We start from the raw sequence: 16,164 nt of genomic DNA, 5'->3' as shown, positions 1-16,164 counted from the left end.
CAATTAAAAAATTTGTTTGTTTAGTAAAAAAATGAATTTTTAAAAAATAATTTTTTGAATTAAAAAAATTTTGTTATTTAAATGAATTAATAAAAAATATTTTTCGTTATTTGATTTTTTAAAAATTTTTTTTCAATAATATTAATACAACTATTAAAATTATTTATTATTAAAGTATATTGAAATTATTTATTATTAAAATTATTAATTTTCAAAAATAATTATATTTTAATAATAATATTTAATATTAAAATATTTAAAATAAAACTATTTATTATTTTTATATTATTTATTAATTTATTATAATATTATTTCTTAATAATGTTTATTAATATATTATATTAATAGTATATTATTTATTAATATATTACAATATTAATTAATATAATATTATTTTATTTATATATAATATAACATTTATTAATATATTATAATATTATTTATAAGTAAATAAATAATTTTACTCAAATAATTTATTAAAATTTTTTTTAAATTCATAAAGTAATTATAAAAAAGTGACTTATTTTTTATTAATCAATAAATTATTTGTTATTTATCAATTAATTTTTTATTAAATAAATATTTAAAAATATAAAAAAAAATTAAAAATTAATTTTCACGAAACAAAAGAACTCAGAAACACCATTTCATAATTAGTACTAAACTTGACGATGGAGTAGCCAGTATAGAAACAAACAAGCCTTATGCCCCAAACGAGCCTGTTGAGTCAAATGAACTAACTGAGGCTCATGAATGACTACTTATGCACCTAAAGTTCCAATCCATAATCCAACAACTTCTACCTTTTTTGGCTTGCATCACCATGATGTAGCCATTGCTATCTTCTCCAAAGTATTGCTTATCTTTTTCAATAAATTACAGTAATATGTAGTTTTCTGATGGGTATGCAAGAAAACAACCCCAAAAGACTTTTCTTCTATCTGGCTAATCAATTCGAATTATAATTCACATATATTCTAGCAAAGGTCAGACTATGGCCCCGTTGGTGTACATGTATTTCTTTATTTATCCAGTTGAATTCAAATTTTTTTTTAAATAATATTTGATAAAAAAAATATATCAAGTTGGTCGACACTATTTTCAACAAAATTGGGTTTATTTCATAACCGCTGATTCCGTTGATATCCACATATTAGTTGGTTTGTCATTTTCTTCATTCTCAGGGGACCTATAACATGATAGCTGAGTCCACTATTCTCTGGTTTCTGGCACGGCAAAGTTTTTTTTTTTGGGTTTAAAATCATTGCTAAAGCCGAACTCAGCCAATAGATTTGGGCAATAAATTCATTATTTGTGAAGTCTTTGAAGTGGGTCAAATTACTGGTTTGAATGTAATGGAATTAGATAGGTGGCCAAGTATAGTAAAGAAATTAAAGAAGGGTTAAATACAAAAAAGCTTATGTATTTTGTACTTTCTGTTAGATGGATATATAAAGAAATAAAATTGTAATTAGATCTTTGAATTTTCGTTTCATTATTGTTTGTTTCTTCAAACGTCATTCATCAAGTTGTTGACGTAATATTAATATTACACGTAAAAAAATCTAATAATTGTGATATTATAATTATTACATCAATTTAAACAAAATTTCAAAAAAATTAAAAAAAATATTTCAAAAAAATATTTTGATTATTTTTATTAATTTAAAAATTTTTAATTTTTTATAAATTTTAAATTTTTTAAAATTTTTTAAAAATTTCTTTAATTATTTACGTGATAATGATAATATAACAATAATTGAATTTTTTGAGACGTATCATGATTTATTAGGTATTAATATTTTATTATTAATCTAAAATATTAAAATGTATGATGAAATAAAAATTTAAATTTTTTTTTAAAATTTTATTTTTTAAATATTAAATTCAGAGCAAATATATAATACAAGAAATATTTTTGTATTTAACCCATTAAAGAAAGAGGGAATGGTGGGTGGGTAAACGCAAAGAGAACTCAAGTGAATATTTTGATGAGGCGGGTGAGAGTTGGACTTATCCTCCATCTCCTCTATATCCAATCAAAACAATAAACACTCTTCACTACAAGACAAACGGTTTCTTTTGTGTCTGACCTCATTTCTACCCCACGTGTCTTTTGTGTCTGACCTTATTTCTACCGCGCGTGTCGTGTCCCACGCATCCTTTTCTTTGTGGTCCTGCACCTTTCCCTCCCCAACCCAATTGTGAAGCGGGTAGGATTTGGATAATAGGTATCCAGGTGGAATTTGTGAAAATTTTTTATTAAAAATAATTAATAAAGGAAAAAATTTTGTTATATAAATTAAATGTGTAAATTTTAAAATTTTTTAATAAATTTTGATATATATTTTATATAAATATTTTTAATAAAAATATTAATAAAATTTTTATAATTAAATTAATATCGAACGAATTTAAATAGTAAATAATTTTTTAAATAATTTTATTTATTATTATTAATTTTTATATTAAATTTTATCAATTTATTAATTTAAATTTTTTATTAAATTATTTTTAAAAAAAAATTCATCAACTTTACCCAAAAAAAACTTTATTATTTATCCATTGTGAAGCTAAAGTAAATTATTGATAAAATGTTGGTTGTTTTGTAATTTTAATAATTAAAATTTAGTTTTTGATAATCTCAAAATGTACTCTTGAAAAAAAAAAGATCCTTTTTCTCTTTTGTTTTTACTTGAGAAAAGCTTGTGAAAAATCTAAAACAAATAAATGTAATAACCATATTTTCAATGGTTTCTCTCTCTTTTTTTTTTTTTTTTTTCTTTGACATTATATCTCTATGTCCTATATAACCCAGCCTAGAGCAACAGCAGACAACACCAAAAATCAGCTTCAGCTCTCTCTGATCTCTCTGCCCAACACTCTCCGTCATTCTATATCCTGCTGCTTAATTTCTGCCAAACATGGTGACGAGTCTTCAAGCAGCCATGAATGCAAGAATAATTGGGTCTGGCAATGAGACCATGGTTCTTGCACATGGTTTTGGAGTAGACCAGTCTGTCTGGGACAAAATCCTTCCTTACTTGACACAGCATTACCAGGTTGTCGTTTTTGACTGGACCTTTTCAGGAGCTGTAAAAGATCCTAACCTCTTTGATCCTTTGAAATACTCTTCCTATGATGCCTTTGCGAATGACTTAATAGCTCTTATGGACGAGCTAGACTTGAAATCCTCAGTCTTTGTCGGCCACTCCATGTCTGGTATGATCGGATGCATTGCTTCCATTAAAAGACCCGATCTTTTTAACAGGCTTATACTTGTTGCAGCTTCTCCTAGGTATTTCTTTCCTTTCCTTTCTTTTTTCAAATAAAAAAATGGTTTTTATTCTTAGAAAATTTTCTTTTCTTTCTGCTTCTCTTATATCTTTTATTTACCTGCCACCTGCTGATTTATTCTGCATAATCACAGCTTTTCTTTATAAACAATATACAGTTTGAAGCATACACTTGATCAGGTTCTTCTATTAAGCAAAGCCCCACGCTTTCTTTTTGGCCAAGAAGACGTGTTTCAATATTTTGCAACATCAATATTCTTCCATATATTTCTCTTCTTTTTCCTCTTTCCATTATTCCATTCTTCCTTTTCATATGTTTACTTTTAATCATCTTTCGCCATTTTCTTCCTTGCCATGCAACTAATACACGACTTTAATTACTAACTGACAAGATTTATCTTTTATACGGTATAAGTCAATGATAAAGCTGTGGTTAGATGTGCGAAATCTTAAATATATATAGTAGGAATTTATTTACTTTAACATACGTATTACATAATTTTTTTATTTTTAAATCAAAATTAAATTTATAACACTTACATTTAATCATTTTGATTTAAAAATAAAAAAATGTGTAATATTTACAATAATGTAAGTAGATCCTACTCATATATATATATATATATATATATATGCATATATATACATATATGCAGAGACGATGCGTAATAAGAATTGGCCCCAAAATTTTTAATATATTTATATATATATATTAAATCCATTTAGATTAACTATAAATTAAATTTGTTAACTTTTTTTTTTGGTTTTATTATTTAATCTTTTGCTTTGTAATTTAATAGTTGTTCAAATCATATTAATATTTGTTCATTTATTATATTCAATCATTATTATTTATAAATTCTTAAAATTATATAAGAGGTTGAGGCTTCTTATAAATTTTAAATTACAATCACGTGAATTTAAAAAAAGTTATTAAATTTTCTAGTTTTTTAGATGAAACTCTATTACCAATCAAATATCTAATTTATCTTCTCTTTCCTTTCTTTTTTTTGGGGTACACGAGACCGAAGTATAGGGGATTTAGGGAAAGAGAAATTGTAAATTTTAAGAATTGAACTCTAACATGATATCCTAAAAGTTAAGTAAATCATATGGATTAAGTCCTAAGATCCTTTTTCTTTTTAGCTTATTTCAACTTTTCCTCTCTGTATCACTTTTTACTTTTATTTTTACTTTAGATCTCATAATTTTTTTCAATAAAAAATTATATTTGATTTACTTTACAAAAAAAAATAGCAGAACACCATAACTTTTAATCTCAAAATTTTATTATATTCTTAAAAAAATACATTTAGGTTTTTTTGTTTTGATAAAATATTTAATAATTGATTTATTTGTACATATTTTTTATTTCAATTTTTAATTTCCAAAAAGATCAAAAAAATTTTTATAAATCATAATAGAAAGTATATTTAGTAATTCCAATTTTATTATTGTTAAAAATAAAATATTATCACAATAATATTTTTGTTTTATAATGTTAGTAACTCATATTTTTTATTAGTATATTATTTTCATATATATTAGTAAATATGATAAAATATTTCTTTTGAAAAATAAAATAAAATATTTTATATATTATTGCTTGGTTTTTTCAAAATTAAATGTCGAAATCTGTCTTTGTATAAATATATATATATATATTTATATGAACAAAGGATGGGTACACGAGATCTTGTGAATTTTTATTACAATCTTATAATTATTTAATTATAATAAAATCTTATATAAAACTTCATCATTTATAAATATAAATTATATATAATATTTTGATAGATACTATATAATTTTAAATTTTGATCCTAATCTTTGAGGATAGATTCTATATTTTGTCGTGTACTTTTCTGCTTCAAAATTTGTGTGGAGGATGCAACTCAAGACATAGTACTACGTATTTCAGTATCTCGAACTATTTCTGTCCCCAATAATACAATGACTAGTGCTCAGCAGACAAGTACAAGGACATGCAAAGGCTTTGGATTCGATTAAATTAACTTATCTTCCTTTTTACTTACTTTTTATTTGACATTTTCATATAACAAGCCAAACACAAACTTGGATATTCCTTTATGATAGGTTAGTTACTTCATGGCTAAATTTTTTTAAATTGTACTGTATTAAAATTCAATATTTTTATTTAATTTATGCAATCATCGATAAAGTAAACATTTCATAACTTTAAAACTTAAATTTTAATATTTACAATTCATTTTATTATTTAATTTAAAAATTGTACTATAATACGTGGGTTAATTAATAATGTAAAAAATATATTCACTTATCAATTGAATATAAACTTGCATGTATGAAATCCTATGTGTATAGTTTTTTTTTTTTTATTAATTTTTCTCCTGTTTCTACTTAACACAGGTACATTAATATAGATGATTATGAAGGTGGACTTGAGGCTGCAGCTATTGACAACATCCTCTCAAACATAGAATCCGACTATGAGAATTGGGCATCAAGTTTTGCTACTCTTGCTGTGGACGATAAGGATCCCATCACCGTTGAAAAGTTAGCAAAGTGCTTGAAGGCGATGAAACCTGAATTCGCCCTTCCCTTAGCCAAAACAGTGTTTCTCTCCGATGAAAGGGATATTCTTGAGAAGGTTACCACTCCCTGCACCATTATTCACACCACCAATGACATTTTCGTGCCACAGTCAGTTGCCTACTACATGCAGAAGAAGATCGAAGGGGAATCAACCGTGGAAATTGTCAAGCGTGATGGCCATTTCCCTCAGTTGACTGCGCATCTTGAGTTCCTTGGTGTGCTTGGTGGAGTTTTAGGCTTTGAGATTTGATCAGAAAAGGAAGATACGGTCAGAAATAAATATATGGCCATTTGGATATGTACTGTTGTGTATTTATGACTTTAGTATGGGCCAAAGGGGATATATCATATGTGGTTGGCACGTGTAGAATATTATATGTAGTGCTTTAAAATAGTTCAACCAATAAAAATATGAAATATGTCATGTCGTTCTAGTTTTTAAATTTTAATATGAGAGAAGAGTATAATTTATATCGGTGTAATTTTTTTTTAGTTTTCTTTTTTTTTTTTTTTTTATCATTGATTTCAATAATAATAGTGAATGAGAGGTACAAGTAAAAAAAAAAAAGATTAATCTTATCTTTTAGATTTATTAAAATCAATAATTAAAAAATTATGTAAAATTAAAAAATTTTACGCTATTGAAGTGAATCTCTGCTTAATAAATAATTCAAAAATCTGAAAAAAAATATTTATAAAATATAAAAAATAAATATAAAAAGAGTAAGACATGTGATAACTTTTTAATTTAATTTGGAGAGTTAAAAAATATCAAAAATGAACTTTGAAGACACTAACAAACCAACGTATAATTGAAAGAAATTTAAGAAAATAAGAAAATCATACATTAAGGACATTTTTTTTAAAATATTAAAATGAAGCCTCATAGCTAGACAATCATAATCCTGAACCTAATTGAAAAGAAAAGAATTGGCTCAACCCAAACTTAAATAATACGGTTTCAATCTGAACAACTAAACCAGAACCGGCCCGCTCCATTGACCCAGTTCCAACCTATATCTTCTACACAGCCCAAAAGAAAAGGCTTGGAGAACGTATTAACTTGGACGAACAATCATGGCTCAAAATAATCTGCCCAATGGGCTTAATATTGTCGAATTGTTCCAGGAGGGCTTAGAGGCGAACCGGACGGAACGGGAAAAAGATCTCCCGAAATAATGTCGCTTTTACTTGGGAGTGAAAACAGTCGCACTCATCAAAATAAATAAAAACTAGGAAAGCATGAATTGCTTCTCATTGTCTAAACTCGCGACTAGATCTTCGTTAAAGTTTCCACTATTCTTGTTCCCGAACAAGCCCATTACACCGGCGGTTATCACCGCTGCTCGCTTTCCAAGTCTCGCTCCTCGATTCCGCCTGTTCTCTAATTACAGCGACGCCTCGAAGTCTTCGTTCGGAAGCTTTTCACTCTCTAATCGTGATCAAAACTTCTCTACCATGGCTGGCGCTGAAGAGTTTGTTAAGGGAAATGTTTATCCAAACGGCGTCGCGGTCATCACTCTCGATCGTCCCAAAGCCCTAAACGCCATGAATTTAGGTCCTTTCGTTATTTCTCCTTCATTTCCTTTTAAATTTGTCCTTCTTTATTATTATTATTATTATTATTATTTCAATTAATAAGTTATTGTATGAGTTAAAAAAAGATTCTTTGATTGGAATGAAAGCGGATTGGAATTGAATGATATGTTCTAGCTCGATTTTTAAATTACAAATATTACCCTTGATAATGTAAAGATAAATTTTAATGAAGGGATAAAACTGCCAAAAAAAACGTTAAGAATTGAATGTTTGCACGAAATTGAGTACTTGTTAGGAATTAATGGATAAATGTGCTAGTATAATTTTGTTCCATGTTGCCATCTTCTTCGGAGATGAGTTTTGTCAATGAGACTTGTGTATATTTTGATAAATGCAGATATGGATATCAAGTACAAGCAAATTCTTGAAGAATGGGAATTGGATCCTAAGGTCAAATGTGTTCTGATCGAGGGCAGTTCACCGCGTGCCTTTTGTGCAGGTACTTGAAGAAAAATTAAGGCTTCTTCTTGGCAGGGAAAATATACTTTCAAATAGCATATATAGATGCTGTTTGTAATGAAAAATGTGTATTTATATCCTTGTAGGCTATTTTCACGTTGCTAGTGTTAGGGGAGTTTTTGGGGCTAACCGTTGATGGGTAATGCAGGAATGGATATTAAAGGTGTTGTTGCTGAAATCCAAAAGGACAGAAACACACCTCTTGTGCCAAAGGTTTCCTTTTCCTTCCATTTGTAAATGCATGCCTTGTGCGACAAGTGTTTCCTGCAAGTTTGCTTAATATTTTTGGTAGTTCTTGTCATGTCCACTGTTGCAAGCTATAAGTTGTTTGCCTTCCCTTTCCATTTTTTTTTCTTTTGGGCGGGGTAAGGTGGATATCCTTGTAGTTCTATTTTTTCTTATTCTTTTATGATTGGGTTCAATGTGGTGTTTCTTTAAATTAAACTCCTCAATGCTTCCATATTTGATAACTTAGATCTTAGCTTATATGCAGGTGGTGATGTGAAGCAGATTACATACAAAAACACACTCTCGGATATGATTGAGGTTAAATTATATACCATTATAATCATAAACTTTTGCAATTTGCTAAAATAAAGTCAACAGAAGATGTCTATCATGTTTGTCCAAACATGGAATACAACCATCACCATGGCATGACACCATCACCATGGCATGACATAATCAAGCTTCCAAAAACCATTTATGATTGTTCATATCAGTGTCAGTAAAGCGCTATCCATTTCATTATGATGGAAAAGAAAAGAAAATGGAACCATTATTACTTTATGATTCTCAATTTGAAACCCCGCCACCCATGTTATCTGTTCATATCTCCTACAACTAATTTTATGCAATTCTGAAACCTCAACCATGCATAAGTGTGGGGCTATGTGGACTCCATATAAATCCCTTGTGGGCACAAACGGTGGGGATGGTTTGGATCAAATAATTGTACTTGATGTTATTCTATTTTCTTTTTGAGAAAGAGGGAGAGGAAAGAAAATCTTTGATGCTTACATGTAATTATGACTTGCATAATGTATATCATAAATTTTCCTCTATAGTTGCTTTGTTTGTTTTCCAAATGAAATTAGCTTTTGCTCATAGCAATAGGAGCATGTTTAAATTTTATCTATTCAGCTGTAGGTGCTTTGCAGTTTTAACTTTTAATATATATTTGAAATCTTTTATCTTGTAAATGTGTGAAAATTGTGAATGATTTATTGTTACATGTCCAAGATGTAGTTGACATGATAAGATGTTATCATGGTAGTTCTGCAGTCTGCAAACTATTTTTCTGCATTGCCATCACTAGATTATAGTTTGGGTGATTTCCTCATATGTGCATGATGTGTTTGTTGGATTAGATGCCATTCCTTACAAGGGTGTCATCTGGTTATGCTGTGCTTCATCTCATTATTGTCCCATCAGTTGGTGCCTTACATGTTGCGCTGTCCTCTGAAGTTAATAGCCTTATTATGTTTCTTTTTTCCAGGTCTTCACTGCTGAGTATTCTCTAATATGCAAAATTTCGGAGTACAGGAAGCCTTATATATCATTCATGGATGGCATAACAATGGGCTTTGGAATTGGCCTATCTGGCCATGGTCGCTACAGAGTGGTAACTGAGGTACAAACTAATTTCCTTGCTGTGTAGAGAAATATTTGGTCTTACATTTTGAACTATAAAAGCTTTACATATTTTGTTCTCTCATGTTTTGCTCTTGCATAAATCTGGGTCAGAGGACTGTCCTTGCTATGCCAGAAAATGGAATTGGTTTGTTTCCTGATGTTGGGTTCTCATACATAGCAGCCCAAACACCAGGAGGGGGTTCTGTTGGTATGGTTCTTTTACTCTATATCTAAGCTCAAAGAGTTGAAAAAAAAAATGGTTTAAAAAGCTATGTTAATAGGATGCTATGGGTTAAACCAGAAGCACCAGGATTGAAGTGGGACGGTAGTAGGGTTAGTTCTAATCTTATAAGTGCTTTAAAATTTTTTTGGAGATGCTGAATCCTTATAGCTAAACTCATTCAATTATACACACGTGCAGTGCACTTTTGCACAAATATCAATTCAGGTCTATTGCTCTTTTCAGCTCACTCTATGTTGCTTTGCTCTACTTTTGTTGTTTACAATTTTGAGTTCTGCAGGTGCTTATCTTGGATTGACTGGAAAAAGGATATCAACACCTTCAGATGCACTATATGTGGGTCTTGGAACACACTATGTGCCATCTGGGAATTTAGTTTCACTGAAGGAGGCCCTTCTAGCCAGTACCTTGTATATCTCTAATCTTCTTTCTAGATTGAGAACTTTCACTTTTGAGTGGAAATCATTTTTAGGATCTTATACTTCTCTTTCCAGTTGCTCACTGTTAAATTAAATTGTGACAACTTACAAATGGCTCTAAAAGTGAGTGTTTCACCTACAATTCTCTTTACTACAATCCTGCAAGTGCCCAATCACAATAAAGAGTTCTGTAGGGATCCACCACTTATAAGTGTGGGCTCATATAAAATTTTATGGAGCCCACATAATTTGAACTGTGATTGGATAATTGTAGTGTAATAATTGTAGGTGATATGCTCCCATCTAAAATGGGGGGAAAAGTAATCATGACTTGACATTCCAAATCAAATCAGCTTTGTGAAAAGTGTGAAATCTATGCCTTTAAAATTTTAGTTTTAGGACGACTGTTGCTTGATGTCTCCATGGTGGGAGGTCCTATCTGCAAATATGAACTTCAACTCTTCAATGTACTTGGTTTTTATTGTATTTCATCTTGCAGCTTGCAATGCAGTTTCCTCCCATTTTCTTAATAAAATGTTTTTGATTTGTTTTCTTCTCTTCTGCAAATTGTACAAATATTCATGGTCTTCTTCCTGTAAAATCGTAAATGATATGTTTATTATCCACACAGTTCTGAGGATCCTCACAAGGATGTTACAGCACTGTTGGCAAAATATAGCAGTAACCCGGAGTCTGAAGCTTACTTGAAGTTGTTTTTGCCTCAGATAACTTCATGCTTCTGTGCGGATAAGTCAGTTAAGGAGATAATTGAAGAGCTTAAAAAACATCAGCAGAGTACAGAAGCTTCAGGTGAGCTTAATTAAAACTGGTGAATCAAAACATTAAAATTAACTGCATGTGCATCATTATTGTGCTCCCTCAAAAATTTTTTTCTTGTGGATGTTGGTGGATGATACTGAAGCCATCGATTTAGATATATTTACATAATTTCTTTCTGCAGTTGTAGAATGGGCAAATGATGCTCTGCAGGGTCTTGGAAAGGGTGCTCCCTTTTCTCTTTGCTTAACACGAAACTATTTCTCGAGAGTTGCATCTGGATATGGTAAACATGGCAATGAATTTACAACGGTGAGTTTGGAGATGCATTTTTTCAACTGCCTTCCTCCACCTGATAAATTTCTTTGTCTTGTTTCATTTTCTAGGAAAATTGCCGCTCCAGTAGCATGAGTTTTGAAAACTGAATTTTTGTTGCATTTATCATGTCCAGCTAAACGGTGTTATGAAAACTGAATATCACATTGCCTTACGGTCTTCTCTGCGAAATGATTTTGCTGAAGGTGTTCGGGCAGTCCTGGTTGACAAGGATCAGGTTAGCTCTTCATGCTTCTGCTCCTCTTCTCCACATGATAGAAGATCTTCCCCTTGCTAGGATTATATTTTAATATTACTAAAAAATATGTTAACATATCTTTAGCTTTTCTCTTCCCTTTTATTCTTCCACTCTTTAAAATCTGGATGATATCCAAATAAGTTGAATTTATTTCTTTAGAAAGTTTGTCCATGCATTTGTAACGTGTACACTTGTCTGTGTCTGGATGTCCATGTTCCTCTATGCTTCTGGTTCTGGGTTTTATTCTTATTTGCGTTCAGGACTTTAAAGATCATGTTAAGTTTCCTTACCACTGGCACGCATCTTTATTTTGTTAATAGTTTTGACTCTTTTATGTCTTTGCAGAATCCAAAGTGGAACCCTCCAAGCTTGGACGAAGTTAACCAAAGGGAAGTGGAGGCACTTTTTGAACCATTAGGTCCAGGAATTGAAGAGTTGAAAGTGTAAGTTTCGCACTCCACATATCAGCTTGTCTCTCTGTGTTTTGCTGGGAGGATGAATGGATCATACTCGTGGAAATACAAATTTGGAGCGGAAGAAATAAATAAAGATGATTTGGCATGAAAGCATGTTGCATTCTGATACTGTTATATACTTGGACAACACTTATGGCTTTAAAAATATTATGATCCTAAAGCACAATCATGATTCCTAGAATGTTTGCTTTTGACAGCCAATACTATGATCAAATCCTTTGTATGTTACAAGCAGTTTAAGACACCGTGAAAATGTTGTGCGTTCGGTGTTTGAGGTGCGAGAAAAGAAAAAGAAAGACACTAAAAATTTCCTGGAATGACGGTCTACTTTCTTCTGTAACGGAATGAATGCAGCATTCTTTTGTAACCTAAATATAAAATGACTGCGAAAAGCTGGTAAAAATGTTGGGACTTTTAGTTCCATCAGAGTCTCAGATACCAAAAAATATGTACATATATAAGATGGCTTTGGCTTTTGATGTCTTTTACAGGAAAATATATTTAGGAGCAATCTCCGCTCTTCAAACTTTGTAGAAGATCCAAATATCCAAAATATTCAGGAGTTATATACCTGCAATGATTAGAAACAAAATCACCCTGTCTTAGAGTTGAAACAAACAGGAAGCAAGGCAAATTGTCCTTTGCACCAGAGTGCACATAAATTGTAATGTAACGGAGGAGAAGATAATACCCATGTCGAAAAAGGAAATCAATTATGACAATGTTGCAATTTGACTTGAAAAAATGTGTCCTTTTTATGACATTAGCAACATGTCTCACAGGAATCAACTTGAAGCTTTCTACCTCTCCATCTGCCACATGTCAAGTCATGAAAGGTTGAGATGATTATCAAAAACATCAAAGGTGATAAGTTATCTCGAAGTATTATCAATCTGATAAAAACCTACGAATCAGTTGACATATTAACAAAATTTGAACTTTGTCCAATGAATGTTCACAGAAAGTAGAGTCATGCTTCCATGTGCATGCCTTGATTATTTGGTATAAAACCTTCAGGGAGTTTTAAATCATAACAAAATAGGACATCCCGCTTGAATCTATGCCCGTCAATATCTGAATAGGAAACAGCACCAACCGGTATAGCTCTGTATGAGGAACACAAACAGTTCAGAGCCCTTCAATAATGAGAACTGTAAAATTAAACAGGGGAAGAGGGGGAGAGAATAGATATGCCTATCAAAACCAACTGCATCAAGCCTAGGGTTGGCAGCCCAACCTGAGCCCGGCAAATTTCGACCCAACCTCATGAGGTCGATTTTTTTTTTTTTTTTTGAAAATCGGGTTTCAGGTCGAATCGGATATTACTAAGAAAAAATTTGAGGTCGGGTCGGGTTTTAGGCAAACCCGACCTGACCCGATACTATATTAAAAATTGTTTTTTAATTTTAATTTATACAATTATATAATTATATTTAAAAAATAATATTTTATATTTTAAAATATATATTTTATTAATTTCGGATCGGATATGGTTTATGCAATATTGGGTTTCGTGCATTAAAATATTTAAAAAAATTCGGGTCGGGTACGTCAACGGGTTTTATGATTGTAAAAATTGGGTTGGGTCGGGGCGAGCAAAAGCCCACCCTGTCCCGACCCGTTGCCAACCCTAATCAAGCCACCAACAATGTCCTATCAAGGATCAACTTCCAAGCCAATATAGGACATGCAAGATATAACAACACATGAAATAAAGAGTCAAAATGGCTGGAAAATTTTACCTACTGGATAAGGATCTTGGTATTCCAGCTTCCTCTTCACATTCCTTCATAAGATTCTCCCCACATGCAATTCCATGAGACTACAATCATCAACAAAGAAATTTGGCTAAATAAGGGTAATAGGAACTAGCATAAAAGGTTGAAAATGAAAATAGCCTGTAATTTTATTCTGAAGTAGTTTTAATTTCCCACTTTTCACCATGATTTTCATGATAAGCTGTATGGAGGTTTGTGTTTTGTTTCAGCTTTTCACCACCAAAGAAGTTACCAAATTGTCTTAATTGTATTATGAAATCAAAAAACAAGTGACATAAAAAAAGCTTCCCTGCTTTTCCTAACTATTGAAAACTCCATAGAACCATCTTCTTGACTTTCATTAGGCAAACATACAGACAGATTTACCCTCCACTTATTCCAGGAATACGTCTTTTCAAAATGGAGAGTGAGGTTCATAAGCATAAGCAGACAGGGATAATCCATTTGCAAAATGAAAATTTTCATCATTATGAATTTAGTTTGTACTTCACACATAACTCACGGATGTTAACTCTTCTAGTATGACACAGTAAAGAAGTAGGGTTTCACAAACCAGTCCTCCAGCAACTAGGTGATCAAGCATTCCAGGAAAAGTAGGCTTCACTGGACTTCTCTTCCCTATCCATAGAAATTTTTGCCCATCTTTTTCAACATAGCCATTCATGTGAACGCCATAAGCCTATGATTTAACAAAAGAAACATTTCAGCTTCTAATATTGTGCAAAGTTTCAGGGATGGAAGATAGCTGATAGCATCCCAATATGCAAATTCTACAGGGAAAAAAATGAAAGTAATTCTGTGCCACAGCTCACAGTCATAAAACACACCTTTATTCCAAAATAAGGTGCAGCAGCACGTTCGAGGGAGAAAAAGACCGGTGCACCAAACAATAAAGTCACAGGGTACAACTGTTTAACACATTTGAAGAAAATCTCTACTTAACAAAAGTTAACTCCAAGGAGCTTCAATCAATTGAATTAGAAATATATATTGGGTGCTCCTAAAAAGAAAAGGGGAATTTATTCCAGCATGTGAAAACTAAAAACACACATAAAAACGAGACCCAATTTCTTAGTCCTTACAGTCAATTTCAAGTAGTACCTCATTCCTTATACCTGGGATCAATTCTTTTTCAGCCAAGCATTTGATCACTTCTCCTACAGCTCTAGTTCTATCCTCTGCTGATTTTAACATTCGATGTAACGTTACTTGACCTCCATCACAATTATCTTTAGATACTACAAACACATTCTGAAAACTCCTTAAGTTTTCAGCAAAACTGCACATAATTTAAAACAAAATTCTAATTAGCCCAACATATTCTCTTTAATTCACATTTATATACATTTAAAATGCTTAAATAAAACCCAGAGCTTAGCTCAGTTGGTTCATCAACCACTCTTCATAAGTTTCAAATACTAACATCAGTAATCCCTTCCGCGCTTGGCTTCCTTTATACCAAAAAAATGCCTAAACATGATTAAGATATTGTTTAGTGTAATAATTACTATAAAATAACGAAAAACTTTACCTTCTATGTATGTAACCAACAATTTGGTCTTCGATAACAAAGGGCAGGAACTGAGATTGCAATTCCTGTAATTACGAACAATTAAATGACCATGATAAAAGGATTGCTCTGTTTGGTTGCCGGGAAAAGTTTTTTATAGATTCAAAAACAAACTGGAAGTTAAAATTCTTTTGAAAAGAAGAAAATGGAAGAGGAAGAGATGCTTACGGAGCCACGATTGCATGCTTTGATTTTATCGAAGAAGCCTCGGAGATCGGCAGAATCGTGGGGGTTAAACTCGGGTTGAGAGGCTCGATCGACGTCTTCCCAAGAGAAAGTCGTTGGGGTAGTAACGGCAGCAGCTGTAGTTGAAGCTGATAGAGAACGGGAATTGGAGGATTTGATTGGATAGAAAGCAGAGCAACGGAGCGGAAATGCGGTTGTTGAACTGTTGGGAAAAGCGTGAAGGGAATTGGCGGTGCGGAAAGATGAGATCGAGAGTCGGATTTTGTGAGAGAGGTGGTAAGCATTCCAGGCCATTTCACCGCGAACAGCGAAGCAAGCGGGCAAGAGATAAACCCGCCCCGGTTGGGATGGTGAGAAAGTGGAAAATGGTAAAGGTTGCCGAACAACGTCACTTTTAGTTTTTAACATCTTTCTTAAAGGATGCGTTTGGTTCTTTTGGTCGCTAAATGAAAATTGCTCGGTTGACTATTTTAATGTTATAAAAAATAAATTAATTTAAGGTTTGAATCTTTGAAGGTAGGTTACTTTTCTTAACTTTATATTTAATTTAATTGATATATATAATTTTAATTAAAAG

General features: G+C 31.5%; 3 protein-coding genes across 11 annotated transcripts; 2 read left to right on the top strand and 1 right to left on the bottom strand.

The window, feature by feature from the left end:
- Nucleotides 1-2,815: 2,815 nt before the first annotated feature.
- On the top strand, nucleotides 2,816-6,371 carry LOC149513646 (strigolactone esterase D14-like). Its single transcript, XM_089747124.1, has 2 exons — nucleotides 2,816-3,298; nucleotides 5,688-6,371. The coding sequence occupies exons 1-2, from the start codon at nucleotides 2,925-2,927 to the stop codon at nucleotides 6,121-6,123; spliced, it is 810 nt and encodes a 269-aa protein (XP_089603250.1). The 5' UTR covers nucleotides 2,816-2,924; the 3' UTR covers nucleotides 6,124-6,371.
- Nucleotides 6,372-6,991: 620 nt separating this feature from the next.
- On the top strand, nucleotides 6,992-12,287 carry LOC111299080 (3-hydroxyisobutyryl-CoA hydrolase-like protein 3, mitochondrial). 4 transcript variants are annotated; one of them, XM_089747122.1, is made up of 11 exons: nucleotides 7,130-7,431; nucleotides 7,810-7,911; nucleotides 8,080-8,144; nucleotides 8,425-8,477; nucleotides 9,430-9,564; nucleotides 9,678-9,774; nucleotides 10,088-10,217; nucleotides 10,858-11,036; nucleotides 11,188-11,315; nucleotides 11,455-11,556; nucleotides 11,923-12,287. In XM_089747122.1, exons 4-11 carry the CDS (start codon nucleotides 8,469-8,471, stop codon nucleotides 12,022-12,024), a joined length of 882 nt encoding a protein of 293 aa, XP_089603248.1. In that variant the 5' UTR covers nucleotides 7,130-7,431; nucleotides 7,810-7,911; nucleotides 8,080-8,144; nucleotides 8,425-8,468; the 3' UTR covers nucleotides 12,025-12,287. The 4 variants fall into 4 exon arrangements, with proteins under 4 accessions (XP_022749756.1, XP_089603248.1, XP_089603249.1 ...); XM_089747123.1 differs by having other exon boundaries at nucleotides 8,080-8,190; XM_022894021.2 differs by lacking the exon at nucleotides 8,425-8,477 and having other exon boundaries at nucleotides 6,992-7,431.
- Nucleotides 12,288-12,447: 160 nt separating this feature from the next.
- LOC111299081 (nudix hydrolase 20, chloroplastic-like) lies at nucleotides 12,448-16,115 on the bottom strand. 6 transcript variants are annotated; one of them, XR_002691243.2, is made up of 9 exons: nucleotides 15,570-16,107; nucleotides 15,363-15,427; nucleotides 14,933-15,110; nucleotides 14,659-14,739; nucleotides 14,385-14,510; nucleotides 13,796-13,875; nucleotides 12,958-13,159; nucleotides 12,745-12,865; nucleotides 12,448-12,624 (listed from the first exon to the last, which is right to left on the bottom strand). XR_002691243.2 is itself a non-coding variant. In XM_022894024.2 (9 exons), exons 1-9 carry the CDS (start codon nucleotides 15,993-15,995, stop codon nucleotides 12,555-12,557), a joined length of 1,263 nt encoding a protein of 420 aa, XP_022749759.1. In that variant the 5' UTR covers nucleotides 15,996-16,105; the 3' UTR covers nucleotides 12,448-12,554. The 6 variants fall into 6 exon arrangements, 2 of the variants coding, with proteins under 2 accessions (XP_022749759.1, XP_022749762.1); XM_022894024.2 differs by having other exon boundaries at nucleotides 13,044-13,159; nucleotides 15,570-16,105; XR_016329677.1 differs by lacking the exon at nucleotides 12,448-12,624 and having other exon boundaries at nucleotides 12,748-12,865; nucleotides 13,800-13,875; nucleotides 15,570-16,115.
- Between the last annotated feature and the right edge of the window lie 49 nt (nucleotides 16,116-16,164).

This window comes from Durio zibethinus, chromosome 18, assembly GCF_047325235.1.
Source record: "Durio zibethinus cultivar Kanyao isolate XHJ-2024 chromosome 18, ASM4732523v1, whole genome shotgun sequence".
Taxonomy (NCBI): Eukaryota; Viridiplantae; Streptophyta; class Magnoliopsida; order Malvales; family Malvaceae; genus Durio; species Durio zibethinus.
Note: the sequence above shows the minus strand (reverse complement) of the source record. Positions and strands in the feature narration are given on the sequence as shown.

Coding starts and splice junctions, on each gene's coding strand:
- LOC111299080 (XM_022894021.2), top strand. CDS start 7,116: ATGAATTGCTTCTCATTGTCTAAACTCGCGACTAGATCTTCGTTAAAG. Junction 9,775..10,087: donor ACCAGGAGGGGGTTCTGTTG/GTATGGTTCTTT, acceptor TGAGTTCTGCAG/GTGCTTATCTTGGATTGACT. Junction 10,218..10,857: donor GCCCTTCTAGCCAGTACCTT/GTATATCTCTAA, acceptor TTATCCACACAG/TTCTGAGGATCCTCACAAGG.
- LOC149513646 (XM_089747124.1), top strand. CDS start 2,925: ATGGTGACGAGTCTTCAAGCAGCCATGAATGCAAGAATAATTGGGTCT. Junction 3,299..5,687: donor CTTGTTGCAGCTTCTCCTAG/GTATTTCTTTCC, acceptor TACTTAACACAG/GTACATTAATATAGATGATT.
- LOC111299081 (XM_022894024.2), bottom strand. CDS start 15,995: ATGTTAAAAACTAAAAGTGACGTTGTTCGGCAACCTTTACCATTTTCC. Junction 15,111..15,362: donor GTTGGTTACATACATAGAAG/GTAAAGTTTTTC, acceptor AATTATGTGCAG/TTTTGCTGAAAACTTAAGGA. Junction 12,625..12,744: donor GATTTCCTTTTTCGACATGG/GTATTATCTTCT, acceptor TAATCATTGCAG/GTATATAACTCCTGAATATT.